At 41.8% G+C, this 20614-nt stretch overlaps 1 protein-coding gene across 1 annotated transcript; it reads right to left on the reverse strand.

Annotated features, from left to right (window-relative positions):
* Positions 1–6123: 6123 nt before the first annotated feature.
* LOC311146867 (calcium-responsive transcription factor-like) lies at positions 6124–14902 on the reverse strand. Its single transcript, XM_084183482.1, has 5 exons — positions 14749–14902; positions 9957–10123; positions 9526–9636; positions 9147–9299; positions 6124–9045 (listed from the first exon to the last, which is right to left on the reverse strand). Exons 1-5 carry the CDS (start codon positions 14864–14866, stop codon positions 8446–8448), a joined length of 1149 nt encoding a protein of 382 aa, XP_084039608.1. The 5' UTR covers positions 14867–14902; the 3' UTR covers positions 6124–8445.
* Positions 14903–20614: the final 5712 nt, after the last annotated feature.

Consider the following 20614-nt stretch of genomic DNA (forward strand, 5'->3'; position numbering starts at 1 on the left):
CCATACAGATAGCTGTGTTTACCTTTTCTAGAAATTATTTTCAAATTCTGTTTTCAGGCAAAATGTCTATCACTGTTCATTTTCACAAATCTATACAAGAGGGCAGAATATGGAAGTCTATAAAAATTTCTTATTACCAATAACTTGCATCAATGTTTTCAGTAGCCTCTATCAAAAGCTCCTGCTTGCTTGTTGTGAATTATGCTCAGGTGCACATATTTCCAATTCAACCATGAGGCAAAAAATGTGGTAAAAGCTCTTGTTGATCCTGCAATCTGAACAAATACCAAGATGCTGTATTTTCAGCTGATATTTCATTTGTTTATGGAAATGCATATTGTTTATGCAGTGTTGAGGAATGTGAAAGAACACCCTTGATTATTTTTACTGTGATAACTTATTTTGCTTTTGTAAGCCAACACTTTTGAGATCAGTCAATAAATGCTTCTGGCATTGACTTATATGCTGCCCCTGTCTTCATGTTGTTGCTGGACATATCTTTTTTTAAATGTGTGTAGGTCACCTAAATCATCAGAAAAATTGCCCCCCCTGAGAATTTTTTCAGGAGCCGCCACTGCTACTTAAGTAGTTTTTTGGGGGTATCTGTACTTTACTTTTTATATTTTTGACTACTTTTACTTTTAGTTCACTACATCCCTAAAGAAAATAATGTACTTTTTACTCCATACATTTTCCCTGACACCCAAAAGTACTGGTTACATTTTGAATGTTTAGCAGGACAGGAAAATGGTCAAATTCACACACTTATTACGAGAACGTACCTGGTCATCTCTACTGCCTCTGATCTGGAGAACTCACGAAACACAAATGCTTTGTTTGTAAATTATTTCTGCATGTTGGAGTGTGCCCTCTGGTTTGCTTAATATAAGCAATTTGAAATTATTAATACTTTTACTTTTACTTTTGGTACTTAAGTAAACATTTTTTAATTGCATTTACTTTTGATACTTAAGTATATTTAAAACAAAATACTTTTAGACTTTCACTCAAGTAATATTTTACTGGGTGACTTTCACTTTTCTTTCATTTTCTGTTAAAGTATCTTTACTTTTACTCAAGTATGACAATTGGGTACTTTTCCACCACTGGAATCAGATTAAGGTTGGAATGAAAACCTACAGGATGGTAGCTCTCCAGGAAACAGGGTTGGAGAGCCCTGTCATAGAATATGCATAAAATGTATCCTCCAATTGCAACGTCTTTCTATGCCCACACATATGGTCTCAATAAAATAAAAATAAATGTAATACCATCAAACACCAAGTTAGGCATACGTAATTAAAACATAGGCCATCATCACTATCAATCGTGAATCATAATTCTTCACGCTTTACTAGTGAAACCGCATCTGCATGCCAATCATTTGATTGATCTCAATCAGTTTCATGGGAATAGTCTATGCATTTCGATCTTCTTGAATGACAGTTTCGTGAGCGAATCAGAGCAGATAGTGTTAACAAACTATTAGCCTTTCTTGTATTTTGTTTCAATCAAAGCATATACCCTGCCTAGTGGCTCTTTTGAGTTTTGGCACATTATATATTTTTTGACTATTCAGCTTCAGCTAACCATCCTAAAATGTCATTATAAATTAGGTGTTTTTGGTGTAACAGTAACGTTATAGGCCTACTATGCTGGCTATTATATTCGGTTCTGTTATGTAAAATAGGCTACTAATTAATCAGTATGTGATTTTGCGAGACATTGATTCAGCTTTGATCTAACTTTACTAAACGAGCACCATTGTGAGAAGTGATCATCTTCTATTAGTAATAATAATAATAATAATAATAATAATAATAATAATAATAAGTGATGAGTAGGACTATTAGGCAACAGATCTTGATGAGGGTTATTTTAAATGATTGGAGCGCCCTTCCTGGTTCTAAAAGGACAGCGCTAAATAAACTTTGATTTGATTAGCTTGAACACATGGCTACAATATACCATATTACAGAATAAAAATAAAAAAATATCATAGAATTTATTTGCATAGATGTAATCATCAAATGAATTGACCAAGTAGTGAACATAAATTATTACTAAGTAGAATTGCAGGAAAATCGTATTAAAAAAGCCATAAAAATCAAGCTTTTTGTGTGGTGTATTCATGCCACTATAAACTATAACCTAAATGCATTATTACCTCCAAATTAGCCCAATTCACACTTCCAATTTTCCACCCGGACATACCAAGGTAGAACTGTAGGCTACATGTACACGTACAGTTGAAGTCAGAAGTTTACATACACCTTAGCCAAATACATTTAAACTCAGTTTTTCACAAAACCTGACATTTAATCCTAGTAACAAGTCCCTGTCTTAGGTCAGTTAGGATCACCACTTTATTTTAAGAATTTGAAATGTCAGAATAATTATAGAGATAATTATTTCTTTCAGCTTTTATTTCTTTCATCACATTCCCAGTAGGTCCGAAGTTTACATACACTCATTTAGTATTTGGTAGCATTGCATTTAAGTTGTTTAACTTGGGTCAAACGTTTCATGTAGCCTTCCACAAGCTTCCCACAATAAATTGGGTGAATTTTGGCCCATTCCTCCTGACAGAGCTGGTGTAACTGAATCAAGTTTTTAGGCCTCCTTGCTCGCACACGCTTTTTCAGTTCTGCCCACACATTTTCTATAGGATTGAGGTCAGGGCTTTGTGATGGCCACTCCAATACCTTGACTTTGTTGTCCTTAAGCCATTTTGCCACAACATTGGAAGTATGCTTGGGGTCATTGTCCATTTGGAAGACCCATTTGCGACCAAGCTTTAACTTGCTGACTGATGTCTTGAGAAGTTGCTTCAATATATCCACATCATTTTCCTTCCTCATGATGCCATCTATTTTGTGAAGTGCACCAGTCCCTCCTGCAGCAAAGCACCCGCACAGCATGATGCTGCCACCTCCGTGCTTCACGGTTGGGATGGTGTTCTTCGGCTTGCAAGCTACCCCCTTTTTCCTCCAAACATAATGATGGTCATTATGGCCAAACAGTTCTATTTTTGTTTCATCAGACCAGAGGACATTTCTCCATAAAGTACGATCTTTGTCCCGATGTGCAGTTGCAAACCATAGTCTGGCTTTTTTATGGCGGTTTTGGAGCAGTGGCTTCTTCCTTGCTGGGCGGCCTTTCAGGTTCTGTCAATATAGGACTAGTTTTACTGTGGATATAGATACTTTTGTACCGGCTTCCTCCAGCATCTTCACAAGGTCCTTTGCTGTTGTTCTGGGATTGATTTGCACTTTTTGCACCAAAGTATGTTCATCTCTAGGAGACAGAACGCGTATCCTTCCTGAGCGGTATGACGGCTGCGTGGTCCCATGGTGTTTATACTTACGTACTATTGTTTGTACAGATGAACGTGGTACCTTCAGGCATTTGGAAATTGCTCCCAAGGATGAACCATACTTGTGGAGGTCTACCATTTTATTTCTGAGGTCTTGGCTGATTCCTTTTGATTTTCCCATGATGTCAAGCAAAGAGGCACTGAGTTTGAAGGTAAGCCTTGAAATACATCCACAGGTACACCTCCAATTGACTCAAATGATGTCAATTAGCCTATCAGAAGCTTTAAAGCCATGACATCATTTTCTGGAATTTTCCAAGCTGTTCAAAGGCACAGTCAACTTAGTGTATGTAAACTTCTGACCCACTGGAATTGTGATACAGTGAATTATAAGTGAAATAATCTGTCTGTAAACAATTGTTGGAAAAATTACTTGTGTCATGCACAAAGTAGATGTCCTAACTGACTTGCCAAAACTATAGTTTATTAACAAGAAATGTGTGGAGTGGTTGAAAAACAACTTTTAATGACTCCAACCTAAGTGTATGTAAACTTCCGACTTCAACTGTAGGCGCTGCAGAGGCCCATTAGATTGTTGAAACCTTTGGCCAATCAGAACGTTAAAAACATATTTATCTAAATTCACTGTGTCTGCCTTGATGTTCATAAAACTCCACCGACCCCCTCTTGCACAGTGGAACCCAAAACGATGTGACCACTTGGTTACAGTTACAGCGTTCTGCCAAGGACACCCAAACCAGAGTGGCCACAGCAAAGCCCAAGAGCCTGACCCTCTGGAAGTTGCTGTAGCCCTGCTTGGGATATTTAGCCTACATTGGCTATTGGTTGAGACGCAGGGCCGTTCCTCATCATTCTCGCCACCACCAGAGAGAAGACAGGAAAGAAACCACCATTTACCGACCTGCTGTAGCCTACATATTTATTTGGTTTGACATTCAATCGCTGTTCATGGAATTTTTGTGGTAATTAAATATAATATATTTAGAATCAGAATTAATTTTCAGTGTATTCTCAAATTGAAGCTCCCTCGCCCTCCTCCAGCACTACACACCTGTTATATCTGAGTTGTGCCTGTTGTGATAGAGATAGATAGAGGACTCATGGAAATAAACCATTTTAGCATGGACAAGGCCATTGAGGGCATCCAGTTTCACCATTTTAAAGTAGTCAACTGGGTGGGGATTCCTATGAGTTGGGAGCAATCATCCAATGAAGAAGAAAATGTACTACTTTAAAATGGAGATAAGAGGTAAACATGGCACAGATACAAGGATGAGTCCTCTATCTATCTCAATGGCCTGTTGTTCACAGCGTATCTGCCCTCTCATTGGCTAGATTGGTCCCACCTGATCTCGCCTCCTCCAGCCTGCATTCCATCTTGGAGGACATGTATTTCCATTGTTAGAGCGGTCACTCAATATCTGTTTACGGTCACTGATGGTCTGTTTACCTAGCAGGTTAGGATAATTAACTTTGCAGGTTAAAACAATCCCATTGTTGACATAGCTACGCAGCTCTGAGACCACCATCCGCGGCGGGGGGACGACGACACAGCCTGACGCCTTGAACACACCGACAGCGTCATTACGCTAAATAGTACGCAGCGTCATCTGGATGTGTGCAACAAAAATTCAACATTCACCTTCTGCTACCATTTCTGTCAAGCCATCTACACATACGTTCGATGAATCCAACGTATGCACCACACAGAACGCACTGCAACAGCCTCTTCAACGCAATGCTGCAAGGCAAACACAGCGTTCCATTGGAAATAAATGTACTTCTGGTGTACCAAAATGCAATGACGCGGTCGGTGTGATCGAGGCGTGAACGAGGCGTGAATGTGCACCTCCCCACAATCCCCAACCAACGCAGCTCCAGTAGGCCTACCTGTCCTTTATTCATTTCAATGTCTTGACAGTTGCAGAAATTGCTTGAGCTACGCTGAGAATTCGAAAAGTATGAAAGCCAATGGTCCAATATTTCTAGAACATTGCTGTGCATGTGCATACACATTTTGGATTATGATAGACGCACTCCTTGATCACACCTACAGGGTCATTGCGTTTTGGTACACCAGAAGTACATTCATTTCCAATGGAACGCTACGTTTGCCTTGCAGCATTGCGTTGCAGAGGTAGTTGCAGTGAGTTCTGTAGGGTGCATAGGTTGGATTTATCGAACATATGCATCAAATTGCGTGCATAGACAGCTTGACAGAAGTGGTAGCAGAAGGTGAATGTTGAACTTTTGTTGCACCCGTCCAGATGATGCTGCGTACCATTGAGCTATAGGCCTATTCCATCTAGCCACAACGGTAGAAACGTAAACAGACCACCAGTCTGGACCCTTTTAATGTCTATGATCCTGACAGACCACCAGTCTGGACCCTTTTAATGTCTATGATCCTGACATACCATCAGTCTGGACCCTTTTAATGTCTATGATCCTGACATACCATCAGTCTGGACCCTTTTAATGTCTATGGTCCTGACATACCATCAGTCTGGACCCTTTTAATGTCTATGGTCCTGACATACCATCAGTCTGGACCCTTTTAATGTCTATGGTCCTGACATACCATCAGTCTGGACCCTTTTAATATTAATGATCCTGACATACCATCAGTCTGGACCCTTTTAATATTAATGATCCTGACATACCATCAGTCTGGACCCTTTTAATATTAATGATCCTGACAGACCACCAGATGTATTTATTTTATCCAGTGATCCATCAATGATTTGGTTATTTATTAACTATAGTAAAACCAACCGTTCTAAATGCAAAGTTTGTAAATGTTTAATTTATTTAACCAGGTAGGCCTAAGACCCATTGAGGTTAGAAACCTCTTTTGCAAGGGCGACCAAGAAGGCAAAACAGGGAAATAGCTGCATGTCCATAAAATAAAATAAAAACATACACACAAAAGACAAAGTATCACAATTTACAGACACAGATTAAAAACAACTGTAGCTATCAAAAAAACATAGTCGTCGATCAGTCTTAAAAATAGACTGACTTTCATATCTTTTGAAGCATGTTCCAGGATGAAGGGGCATTATGGGAAAAATATTGTTTCTCCCATCTCAGTTCTAGCCTTAGGAACAGACAAGGACAGCAGAGACTATGAGCATAGACTGTATTGATGCCGTGTTCACGTGCTAGTCGGAACTAGGAAACTCAGAATTTCCGACTTGCTAACTGGTTGTAGTTATACACGTGCCGTGTTCAACGCATCAGTAAATTGGAAATATCAGAGTTCCGACTAGCAAGTCAACGGGGCACGAATGACTAATCTGGTCAGTACGGAACAAAGAGATACAAAGGGAGTTGTCCTATCAATGCTTTGTACACCAAAGTGTACCAGTGCTTTAGCCTCCTGGTGGAGAGAGCGGTCCATTGCACCAAGGCATACAACTCACAGCGATGGGTGTGTGATCTAGCATTGGTGATACATCTAGCACCCCGGTAAACCCCTGTATTAATCCGGCCCTGACCATAATGCACTGTGTCCAGAGATAAGGTAGGCTGACTTGCTGAGGCCTGCATAAAGACAATATCACCATAATCCAGCACAGAGTTTTAAAAAGTGCTTTGAATAAGATCCTTTCTGACTGACATTGAAAAACAAGATTTGTTCCTAAAATAAAAACCCAATTTCAACTTCAGGTCCTTGGTCAAGTTATCAATGTGCCGTTTAAAATTCAGTTTTTCATCTAACCAAATCCCATGATACTTATAGGTAACCTTATCAATTTGCTGGCCTTTTAGAGTTAAAATCTTCAAGTGACTCCATCTGTCTACTTTCAGAGAAGAGAAAACCATTAATTAACTTTTGCTTGCATTAAGCACAAGTTTCAATTTGAAAAGTTGCTTTTGAACATCATCAAAAGCCAACAGAGATGCAACCAGGCCAGAGGCACCTTGGTTCACGTGTTATGGACATGCCCACGTTTACAACAGTTCTGGATGATTCCCTTTGGCCCAAGACTGTTCCTACTCTCAGATCCCTCTGAACTGAAACATGTGCCAAACTACACTTGGGATTGGACACAAACTACCCTGCTCTGTGCCTGCAAAATGATAATCCCCAAATAGAAGAGCCATTACATTGATACAGGTCAGGAGTGGTCTGTGCTAATGGTTAAGACTGCTGCATATGAACGCCTTTCTTACAAACTGATTAAGCACATTAAAAATGTTTGAGTTAAGGTGGGCTAGCCATCTATACAATATTTCACACCCCCTCCCACCTCAGATAGCAGGTTGACGATCGTCATGATTCTTGTCCTGGAGGCGGAACGGAGCCATTTCCCCTTAGATAGACCAGCTGCAAAGTCCAAATTGGCTATATTGTAAAGATTCATGCAAACAAACATTTGATTTTTGATCTTACTTTAAGGTTAGGCATTAGGGTTAGCAGTGTGGTTAAGGTTAGGTTTAAAATCAGATGTTATTACTGTGGCTGTGCCAGCTAGTGACCACTCTGCAGAGCTGCCTCCAGAACAAGATTCATGACAAAAAAACACTAACCTGCCCTCAGATTGCATCCCCCTCTTGACCCCCCCATACCATCTGCTGTTTTTTCTTTTAATTTGTCCTTCAACAAGGTTACACGTTTAACGGTCAACCGTTACTTTATTTGGGCACTCACTATAGTCATTTATCTTGAGCTGAGAAAATATGTTTTATCAAGTTGTGTTAATATTAGTTGAAATAAAAGTTACACTACCCAAAATATACTCAATTGGTGGAAGGACCCACACACTCCGTCCTCAGCCCTAGGCTCAATGCCAACAAGGTAGTGTAACTTAACTCTCCCGAGTAGCGCAGTGGTCTAAGGCACTGCATCGCAGTGCTAGCTGTGCCACTAGAGATCCTGGGGCGGCGCACAATTGGCCCAGCGTCATCCAGGGTATGTCTGGCAGGGATGTAGCTCAGTTGGTAGAGCATGGCGTTTGCAACGGCAGGGTTGTGGGTTTGATTCCCACGGGGGGCCAGTATGAAAAATAAATAAATAATTTATGCACTCACTAACTGTAAGTCGCTCTGGAAAAGAGCGTCTGCTAAATGACTAAAAATGTAAATGTCTCCACACAGCCCTACTACCCTAGGGTCAATGCCAACAAGGTATCCACACTCACTATGTCCTCTGTATGCTGTTCTACCCCGCCTGTGAAAGGGTGTGATGCTCTCTTGGTTGGTAGGGGGTCCATGGCCTTCTCAGCTTTTCTCTTCCTTGGAGAAAAGGTCAGTGGAAGGCCTGTATCCTGTGGAACATTGGCCTTCATATCCAGCAACACGCTTTTGAGACGTGAAGACAGGTCAGTCATGCACTGTTCATCTTGGAGATGATAAGTGAGGTCTGTGATCTCTTTAAGATATCCTGCACATTGACTCCTCAACTGCAACACCTTCCTAGATGACCTCTTCTTTCCTCTTCTAGATGGACCTTCGTCTGGACGGTCAATGTTGGGGTCTCTGGTGGCTTGCTTGGTCTTAAACATGACATTTCTTATGTCACTGTCAGTCGGGTAATACCGCCTGCGAGTAGGTGGAGGGGGCTGCTCTCCACAGAAAAGCTCTTCCACTACAAAGGTGTTAAGATGACACTTCATTTCAGTCATCTTTCTCACACCAGACAGAGTCAGCTGCTCAATCTTCTCTCTCAGCCTGGCATCTACAGCTTCCCTAACATAAGCTGCCTGTTGGAGAAAGAATACATGAGTTTATCATAAAGCGGTCAGTGGGTAGGGGGTAACTTAATCAACATTCTATTATATAGATTATATATATGTAGATTTACCTCGCCAACAACTGCATGTGAGCTATGCTCAGAGAGGGAGGGGAACCTGACGCAGTAGACAACCTCTGCCTTCACGGAGCTGGGTGTTTCACTTAGTGCTGCCTTCAGAGTTTGGGAGGCCTCCTTTTTAGAGCGCACTGTACTTTCCTCAATCTAGACATCAAATAATGTGGTATTTGTTAAATATGTACTGTTACTATGTACAGCGTTAGGCTGTTTCACACAGACAGCCCAATTCTGATCTTTTTCCCCACTAATTGATCTTTCGACCAATCAGATAATCTCTTTTGCCCCTAATTGGAATTGGGCTGCCTGTGTAAACGCAGCCTTAGACTTTGACCAACTGTAGGCCTAGACCTTGATACTTTTTAATATTTACCTTAAAATCAGGAAAGCGGATAACGTGGGCAATGTTTATTATAGCCTTGCAGTCCACCTTTTTGGTATTTTGTACCAGTTTCCGTTTCTGTAGAAAGGCATGGTCTTCAAGCTATGGAAGATGGCAAAACATTTAATAATAATAATAATAATAATAATAAACAATTTGACTTCCATAGCACTTTTCTAGACAGACACCTAAAGCTCTTTACAGTGTATGGGGAAACTCACCACCCTAACCCCACTTACATACTCTTGCAATAAGTGCCATGGGATCTTTAGTGACCACAGAGTTAGGACACCCGTTTAAAGTGCCATCTTCTTCCATTTTATTGAGGAACATTCCATTGTTAGCACTTCAACATTATTAAAATGAAATTAATGTTGTAAAAGTATATGGTATAAATTACAGTGATCCGTCTACTAACTTACTTCCTTCTTGTCCCTTTCAGCAGCATATTTCTCTTTGGCTTTTGTTTGTCTGTCTTTCCCCTGGTGGCATTCATACGTCTTTGTGCCAACAACTTGAAAGGGAACACCATTGAATGGGAGGCTTTTACTCTCCCAGCTGAGTTTTTTCTGTGCCAAAGGCTGTGCATCTGTTTAAAAAGGTCAAGAATATGATATATTACCATTAGAATGATAGGCTTGTAGGGAAACTAACAAAGTTGCTCTTTCAAATAACTCATCTGTGCTTGGAATTGAATCCCTTATGCTGACGATGCACTAGCAATTTTGAGGCAATAAGGTCGAGCATTGTTGCCCACAATGGCTTCCAGCTACTATTTCATACCGCACTCTAGAACGTACTCTTAAGGAGTGAGTGAGTCTACCATTACTCCATAAGGTCCAAGGACCTTATACACTACATGACCAAAAGTATGTGGACACCTGCTCGTCGAACATCTCATTCCAAAATCACGGGCATTAATATGGAGTTGGTCCCCCCCTTTGCTGCTATAACAGCCTCCACTCTTCTGGGAAGGCTTTTCACTAGATGTTGGAACATTGCTGCGGGGACTTCCATTCAGCCACAAGAGCATTAGTGAGGTCGGGCACTGATGTTGGGCGATTAGGCCTGGCTCGCAGTCGACGTTCCAATTCATCCCAAAGGTGTTCGATGGGGTTGAGGTCAGGGCTCTGTGGAGGCCAGTCAAGTTCTTCCACACCGATCGACAAACCATTTCTGTATGGACCTTGCTTTGTGCACGTGGGCATTGTCATGCTGAAACAGGAAGGGCCTTCCCCAAACTGTTGCCACAAAGTTGGACCTTTACACCACTCCAGCCGACGCTTGGCATTGCGCATGGTGATCTTAGGCTTGTGTGCGGCTGATCAGCCATGGAAACCCATTTCATGAAGCTCCCTTCAAACAGTTATTGTGCTGACGTTGCTTCCAGAGGCAGTTTGGAACTCGGTAGTGAGTGTTGCATCTGAGGACAGACGATTTTTACGCGCTACGCGCTTCAGCGGTCCCGTTCTGTGAGCTTGTGTGGCCTACCACTTCGCGGCTGATCCGTTGTTGCTCCTAGACGTTTCCACTTACAGATGACCGGGGAAGCTCTTTCTAACTTGTTGGAAAGGTGGCATCCTATGACGGTGCAACGTTGAAAGTCACGGAGCTCTTCAGTAAGGCCATTCTACTGCCAATGTTTGTCTATGGAGATTGCATGGTTGTATGCTCGATTTTTATACACCTGTCAGCAATGGGTGCTGCTCAAATAGCCGAATCCACTAATTTGAAGGGGTGTCCACATACTTTTGGTGATGTAGTGTATGTTATTTTCAGAGGTAGACTGGCTCTGGCAGCCAAAACAGCCAAATCCATCTAAACGTGAATAGACTCAATTGCGATACGGTTCTAGAAACATAAAGCCCTTTACCTTCATATCACGTCAAAATAATTTCACAAATGCAAAATATACACAAGTATTTGATACACTGCCGATTTTGCAGGTTTTCCTACTTACAAAGCATGTAGAGGTCTGTAATTTTAATCATAGGTACACTTCAACTGTGAGAGACAGAATCTAAAACAAAAATCCAGAAAATCACATTGTATGATTTTTAAGTAATTAATTTGCATTTTATTGCATGACATAAGTATTTGATACATCAGAAAAGCAAAACTTAATATTTGGTAAAGAAACCTTTGTTTGCAATTACAGAGATCATACGTTTCTTGTAGGTCTTGACCAGGTTTGCACACACTGCAGCAGGGATTTTGGCCCACTCCTCCATACAGATCCTTCAGGTTTCGGGGCTGTCGCTAGGCAATACGGACTTTCTGCTCCCTCCAAAGATGTTCTATTGGGTTCAGGTCTGGATATTGGGTTCAGGTCTGGAGACTGGCTAGGCCACTCCAGGACCTTTAGATGCTTCTTACGGAGCCACTCCTTAGTTGCCCTGGCTGTGTGTTTCGGCTCGTTGTCATGCTGGAAGACCCAGCCATGACCCATCCTCAATGCTCTTACTGCGGGAAGGAGGTTGTTGGCCAAGATCTCACGATACATGGCCCCATCCATCCTCCCCCAATACGGTGCAGTCGTCCTGTCCCCTTTGCAGAAAAGCATCCCCAAAGAATGATGTTTCCACCTCCATGCTTCACGGTTGGGATGGTGTTCTTGGGGTTGTACTCATCCTTCTTCTTCCTCCAAACACGGCGAGTGGAGTTTAGACCAAAAAGCTATATTTTGGTCTCATCAGACCACAATACCTTCTCCCATTCCTCCTCTGGATCATCCAGATGGTCATTGGCAAACTTCAGACGGGCCTGGACATGCGCTGGCTTGAGCAGGGGGACCTTGCGTGTGCTGCAGGATTTTAATTAATGACGGCATAGTGTGTTACTAATGGCTTTCTTTGAGACTGTGGTCCCAGCTCTCTTCAGGTCATTGACCAGGTCCTGCCGTGTAGTTCTGGGCTGATCCCTCACCTTCCTCATGATCATTGATGCCCCACGAGGTGAGATCTTGCATGGAGCCCCAGACCGAGGGTGATTGACGTCATCTTGAACTTTTTCTATTTTCTAATAATTGCGCCAACAGTTGTTGCCTTCTCACCAAGCTGCTTGCCTATTGTCCTGGAGCCCATCCCAGCCTTGTGCAGGTCTACAATTTTATCCCTGATGTCCTTACACAGCTCTCTGGTCTTGGCCATTGTGGAGAGGTTGGAGTCTGTTTGATTGAGTGTGTGGACAGGTGTCTTTTATACAGGTAACGAGTTCAAACAGGTGCAGTTAATACAGGTAATGAGTGGAGAACAGGAGGGCTTCTTAAAGAAAAACTAACAGGTCTGTGAGAGCCAGAATTCTTACTGGTTGGTAGGTGATCAAATACTTATGTCATGCAATAAAATGCAAATTAATTACTTAAAAATCATACAATGTGATTTTCTGGATTTTTGTTTTAGATTCCGTCTCTCACAGTTGAAGTGTACATATGATAAAAATTACAGACCTCTACATGCTTTGTAAGTAGGAAAACCTGCAAAATCGGCAGTGTATCAAATACTTGTTCTCCCCACTGTATGCACAAACTGTTTAGGCTGGAAAGCATCTGGACACCTTTAAGGCGTCCCCGTGCTTCAGTTCGGCTGGTGCCTAGCCAAACTCAGCTAGGCAAACGGAAGGAGCGTGCTTGCATACTCCCTTAAAAATACCTTTGCCTGGAAAATGAGAAAAAAACACAGCAATAGTATTGTTTGTCCATTTTGAGACGCTGTAGCCAAAATAGTCCGAATTAATCTAATGAATCTAAGGCAAGAAATCTGTCATTCATTTAGACGTTTTTGCCTAGGAGATCTTAGTCGCGCAATTTTACATCAACTAAGATCGATGTTTGGTGCAGTATTTCTCAATGAAAAATGTTACATGAAAACAAGTCGTCTCTAGTTGACTGACAGACTTTATTGTAGAATCCCTACTGTTGACCAATCACCGACGAAGTGGCGTCGACTTCGGCTTGCCGCTAGAAAAAATGTTGGGTGCCCGAACCTCAGACAGAAGGGGTGACCCAGACACGTCACAGGGGCTATAAAGCTGAAGCATCCCTTCAGGACGTTCTCACCACCAAACAGTGTTGGCAACTTAGCGACTTCGTCGCTATATTTAGCGAGTATTCAGACCCCTCTAGCGACACATTTTCAAAAAAGCAACTAGCAACAAATCTAGCAACTTTTTCTGGTGTTATTGGAGACATTTGGAGACTCTGACATGAAAGCACGTATCGTTCTTACTCTTCTCAACGAGCAGCGGGTGCTTTGTTACCCCCGTCCCAAAGCACTCACAGGCGGCCCAGTCCTCGCGCAGCAGTCCCTCCCATCTGCAGTCAGAGCAGGAGATGTTCACCCCTCCGCCTCCAGACTGCAAATTAATCACGCATGCGGGAAGCCGCCGCTGGCTGATCCCGCCCTGGGCGGAATGTAAATGTAGGGTGTTTTTTACTCACTTTTTGTCTCTCCCAAGATGTTATTCCTCTCTCCTACAGCATCCATCACAATTACATGCGCATGGCCAATTATGCAAATTAGGCAATGACGTCATTTAGCGACTTTTAGGACAGCCAAGCTACTTTGGCAACACTGCCACCAAATATAGTAGTGAGAGGAAGTCCAGTCGCACTGGGCCGACATTCTACTAATTTTCTCATTGATGAAACATCTGATCTCAATACATGTTTCTGTTCCAAAACTAGAATCTGTTACGAGCGTTGTTTAAGAGTTCAAGGTAGAATTGAGTTTGTGCTTGGCTTTGCCCACTATAAACAACACAGATGAACTAATTTGGGTAATTATAAATATATTAGCCCGAACAGCCAAAAAAATTACTTATCTATGTCCAAAACTAACAAATAAGTCAAAATGTGCATATATTATGATGACTAACTTTTCCGAACTGTTTCGGCTGGGAAGCATCTGGACGCCTTTAGCAAGAGCTTCGGTTCAGCGTCGGTTCTTCAGCCCTCAGCTGATGAAACCGACCAAGGAATGACTGACTGAGAAGGGCAAACCCCACTCCGTTGCCAGCAACATTGCTCCAAGAACATCGCCAGTGTATCATTAGCCCTACGAAGCTCGCCGTCACGTAAGTAGTTATTGCAACAGTAATTCATGAAAAGGTCTAATTTATTAGGCTAGTGTATCATCAGCTTTAGGTCATTTTAGATGAGTAGAAAAAGTAAGCTACTTGCTACCTAATGTTAGCTAGTAAAAAAAGAAAACTGACCCTTTTGCCCAAAATGTTTGTCCTTTCGCAATGTTATGAATTTTAGTGAAGTTTCCAATTCTTGTTCCCGAATGTATTTAGTTATTTGGTCCTCAAACTTGAACTCGAGATATGCCATTTCGAAAATATGGCGTTTTCCACCATAGATATAAAGCAGTGTACTTGCACAGTTCCTAAACCCAGAGGCGCAACATCGCGAGACTTCCGGGAACGCTTGCGAAACAGACCACGCCGACGCCTAGATCACACGGACAATGTCGCACAGTGTATTTGCGTTTTGGTACATTCATTTCCAATGGAACGCTGCGTTTGCCTTGCAGCGTTAGTTGCAGTGCGTTCTGTGTGGTGCATATGTTGGATTTATCGAATGTATGCGTCCAACTGTATGCATAGACGGCTTGACATAAATGGTAGCAGAAGGTGAATGTTGAACATTTGTTGAGCACATATCCAGATAGGCCGCGTCTAGACTTGACAGTTCATGCAGCTTTAGTATTCTGATCATAGAGTTCTGATCATGGAATTCCGAAAGCCTCATGCATCTACACCTACATTTAAAAGTGTCTACCTTGTCCACAGTGTGTCTGGATTCCCTTTTCCCACACTAATCAAATGCCAGTATGCATTCAACAGACCGTGGAATAGGCTAAATATGATAACACCACAACAACTGATGGCAGTAGCTAACTACTGTAGCTAACTAGCCAGCTAACTTCTATAGCTAGCCAGCAAGCTAGCAAGCAACACTAAAGGGATTGCAAACGGGTTAGCATAACTCTAGCCAAACATGTTATATTTTTTTCTAATTATTAGCTAGTTAGCATGTATGAGGCCAGCAAACATGTTCCTCGCATGCTAGGAAGTATTTCCTCCAACGTTATAATGAAAAGGACCCAAAACACCATTTTTCTGGAGACATGTGTGAAGAGTGCTGATGACGTTGCCCACTTTATGCGTCCAGATTGTGGGGAAATCCGCTCACAAAGCATCCCAGACTACCTACTGAAGTGGTCAGCCAGATCTGAACACAATCAGACCACAAAGCGACATTTGTGCATCTAGACCAGTCTTTTCAATGCGATCTTCATATTCTGATAGCAGAAGTCGCATGTAAAGGTTTTCTATTGGAGAAACAGTTTTAGCGTATCTTCATACTGTACAGTCTTTGGTACTAGTATTCTGCCAGCAGCACAAACGATGACATCACTTGTTTGGTAATGAGGAAACCTTAAAAGTAAAAGCCCCTATTTAAAACATTTTGCAGTGTGGATAACTCATTCAATAGATATTACATTTTAATCAATGTCCATTTTTATTGTGCTTATAAGCAAATGCAAGAATGAATTTATTAAAACAATTACAAATATGCTTACATGTTTTATTTATTTTTAAAAATACAATGTTCAGACTGGTATGTTCACAATGTGCCGAGGCAAAAGTGGGGTTGGGAATGCTCAGTAGGGTCTGTAGAATCTATATATATGATTTATGTCATTTCACGGGGGACTGAGGTCTAACTAGTCAGCAGCACTTTCTACTCCACCCACTCCGTTAGTCCCCCAAGAAAGTAACGAGCTCTGCTGGTCGGCTACTACGTAGCAACCTAGCGGTGCCAAAAGCCCTGGTCTGCCCAAGAAAGCCTATGTAAATTACGATCGCCAGAACGGCCAAAGAAACTACATTTAGACGCCCGTTTTGGGGGATGGACATGGAGATGGAGGATTGGCTCACACTATGTTTGAAATATCAATTTAGTATACAATTATCATTGATGAATTCCAAATGACATCGTAGGTCTGAGGTTATTTTTATGATGTAAAAATGATGCAGTTGCACAAATGATAAAGATGGTCTACAATCATATAAAAATACAGAATTGAGATAAAATACTTTTATAATTTATATATAGTCCAATCTATCCTAACCGAGTTGTGATCGGTTGGTTCTCGACTGTTTATGTCCAATGCTTCCGGTATTGACGCCGACGTCCTCTAGCAGCGTTGGGTCAAAGAGGAAGAGAGGCTCAAATCGGCGGAAAATCTGTCTCCCTCCAGCAGGTGGCGTTTTTCCGTTGTTTCGCCCACCAAACAATGAGTTTTTGTATCGAGGTCAATGAGAGAGTGTGTACTTTGGTCAACAAAAAAATTAATTGCTTATTTGCTACATGAGGTTTATTTGATTGAATAGAAGTGTCGTAATGCTTAAGTCGTTACGAGTGTACCGATTTATAAGTAGGACACGTGACATCCTGGCAACTTTGAGAAAAAACACTTTATATCAGAGTTGTCTCGAGATGGCTATGCATATTCATGGCATGAGGCTGGTAGCATAGCGTCTCTCTCCATTGAATACAGGCGGTTGACGTCAACAACCCTCATCGAATATTCAAAAAAGGATTACAATAATGAGATGTATCCACCAATCCAAAGAAAGGATAGGCGGGAGCTAGACAGCACGCTGTGCCACTTTGTGGACAATGACTCCCATTTGTTAGGGTGGAGAGATGTGTATTTAGTCAGTATATCCATAATCTTTGGTTGGGTTCACTACCTCAGGCAGTATGAAAACGACTACATCAACCATGATCCTTTGCTCGTTACGGCCACTTTCACCATGATCCTTAGCGATTTCTTTGGTGCCATTCAGCCCCATCGGAGATACTTTTGAGGATTTTGCCTGTGCTTCGCTCCATTCCGTTTCTTTTTTATCCTGGAAATACTCCCCAGTCCTTAACGATTACAAGCATACCCATAACATGATGCAGCCACCACTATGCTTGAACATATGGAGAGTGGTACTCAGTAATGTGTTGTGTTGGATTTGCCCCAAATATAACACTTTGTATTCAGGACAAAAAGTCAATTGCTTTGCCATATTCTTTGCAGTATTACTTTAGTGCCTTGTTGCAAACAGGATGCATGTTATGGAATATTTTTAATTCTGTACAGGCTTTCTCCTTTTCACTCTGTCAGTTAGGTTAGTGTTGTGGAGTAGCTAAAATGTTGTTGATCCATCCTGTTATCTCCTATCACAGCCATTAAACTTGAACTGTTTTAAAGTCACCATTGGCCTCACAGAGAAATCTCTGAGTAGTTTCCTTCCTCTCTGGCAACTGAGTTAGGAAAGACGCCTGTATCTTTGTAGTGACTGGGTGTATTGATACACCATCCAAAGTGTAATTAATAACTTCACCATGCTCAAAGTGATATTCAATGTCTGCTTTTTTTACCCATCTACCAATAGGTGCTCTTCTTTGCGAGGTATTGGAAAACCTCCCTGGTCTTTGTAGTTGAATATGTGTTTGAAATTCACTGCTTAACTGAGGGACCTCACAGATAATTGTATGTGTGGGGTACAGAGATGAGGTAGTCATTACAAAAATCATGTTAAACACTATTGTACACAGAGTGAGTCCATACAACTTATTATGTGACTTGTTAACCAATGTTTTACTCTTGAACTTATTTAGGCTTGCCATAACAAAGGGGTTGAATACTTATTGAATCAAAACATTTCAGCTTTTCATATGTTCTTCATTTGTAAAAATGTCAAAAAACATAATTCCACTTTGACTTTATGGGGTATTGTGTGTAGGTCAGTGACAAAAAAATCTAAATTTAATCCATTTTTTATTCAGGCTGGAACACAACAACAACAACAACAAAGGAAAAAGTCAAGGGGTGTGAATACTTTCTGAAGGCGCTTTATATGGTGTTATTTCATGGGGGACTGAGGTGTAAATGCTTAGAAACACTTTATTTTCTACCCACTCCATTGGTCCTCCATTGCATTAGGCACCTTATTTGTAGACTGGACTTTGCATAATAAATGCAGAGAAAATCTGGAGAGAAAAAAATGATAAATAAAATGAGAAAATATGTTACACTTTGGATCCCAGCAGAAGTAGGCCCAGTTGCACCCATGCACCGGTGTTCCTCGAACGAAGTGTCTTTGATCAGCATGGCCAAAATTGGCATCCCATAATCATCACTGAGGTGCACTTTATCGTGGGACCAGAAGCACCGGCAGGAGGGCGGGAAGGATGGAGCCCTTATGTACAGTAAGTCACGCCCAGCTCCCATGCTTGGCGTTCATACTCCAGCTGCTCCTGGTATTTCAGGTCCTTTACCCATCAATGCGACGTGGGATGTAAATAAAATAATTACAAGTCACATTGCAGGGTTTTAGTAACTTGGAAATTGTGAATTTCACTTAAGTCGTGTTTATGCAACTAGTAATTATATTTAAGGATTTACCTGAGTCCACTTCAACAGAGCATCATGGAGGAGTTCTTTAAACTCTATTCTTGCGTGATCTATCGATGGACTGTCTGTAAGGTTGTTAGACTGACAATGTCTGGGACAAGGCCTTGTGGTAATACAGTCCCACAAACATCTGCCTCTAGCATTGAAGCTGTGACCCCAGGAGTGGACATTAAGCCAAAAGCCAGGCCAGCTCGGTTTGGCATGGGCACAATATCATCCACTAAGGAAGGAAGGTCAGAATCACCCACCACAATATCATCCACTAAGGAAGGAGAGAATCACCCACCACCAGGACAAACTAAGGAAACAACATTTTTTGTGTAACAAAAAGGTGGCATAGTAACGTTTACACAAATAAAACAAAAATGAGGTTAAGGTTAGGAAAAGGGTTAGGGTTAGGCTTAGCTACAATGCTACAGTTGTCAACAATGGTTGTCCCCGACACGACCACCAAATAGAGCTATAGGCCTATTCCATCTAGCCACAATGGTAGAAACGTAAACAGACCATCAATCCCGACATACCATTAGTATCATAACACCGGTTTATGGTTTGCGGGCAACGACCAATCAGATGAGGGAGTGTGATGACGCATACATGTTTTACATCCTAACGCCAGAGGTTCTAATTAAAATAAATAAATACAAAATGTTGGTTGTCTTTTTTGGTGATGTCGATTTATTTCCCTTTCCGCTGTGTTTGTTTCTCCAGTTCACTACTTTACAGTAGGTAGCGGCATGCACATTCAATTTGTGGGAACGCCTCTGAGCCTGAGTAAGGAGATACGGAATGAATTTTGTTTTTGGCCGATTTTACTATTTTAGTTGTGTGGATGAAGTTAGTTTCCCCCATCACGTATGGATTATCTTTTTACCTTGTATTTTCAACCCTGTCCAGTTGGCGGCGCCAGTACAGCTTTTTGGGATGTAGTTCACCATAAAACCTACAGAAGAAGAAGAGGAGGTTCGTGGGTCGGTGAAAGTGACTCAAAGTGGAATCGTGGAGATTTTTTGTGTTTCTGCCATCCAGAAGGAGCATGCGCTCCGCACCACACGGCAAGAACTGTGACTTGCGTTCCTCTCCGGAGCAGGGCGCTGTTGAAAGGAGTGATAACTGGAGTGGCATTAAGTGTTGAGGAGGGTCAACTGAAGTTGAAGATTCCCGGTGTCTGTGATGCCCGCCTTTTGGTGCGACGCAGACCTGGTGGAGAGCATGGTGAAACAGAGAATAGTTCTACTGAGTTTTGATGCAGTCTTTATCAGGTAAAGTCAAGTTAGGCTGTGTCAGGTATCCCGTGAGAGCTTTTGTCCCGAACCCATTACAGTGTTTTAGGTGTCAAGCTTATGGTCATGGGGGGGGGGGTAATTCTTTATATTTTATATTCATTATTTTATAATTGCAGCATCCTCAGCACCCCTACTTCCCACGGCTATGGAGCAGGGTTAGTTGGTAGGGCAATTTTTTTTCACAAGGTGTAATGAATTCATACCACAGAATAGTAGGCTGACACACAGCCAAAACAACAACAACATTTGGCCTCACACTCCAGAACAGTAGGTGGCGGTGTATGCACATAGAAGTTGGATGCGATCCGCCAACCC

This window comes from Coregonus lavaretus (genome assembly GCF_964263955.1).
Source record: "Coregonus lavaretus genome assembly, chromosome: 2".
NCBI classification, from domain to species: Eukaryota; Metazoa; Chordata; class Actinopteri; order Salmoniformes; family Salmonidae; genus Coregonus; species Coregonus lavaretus.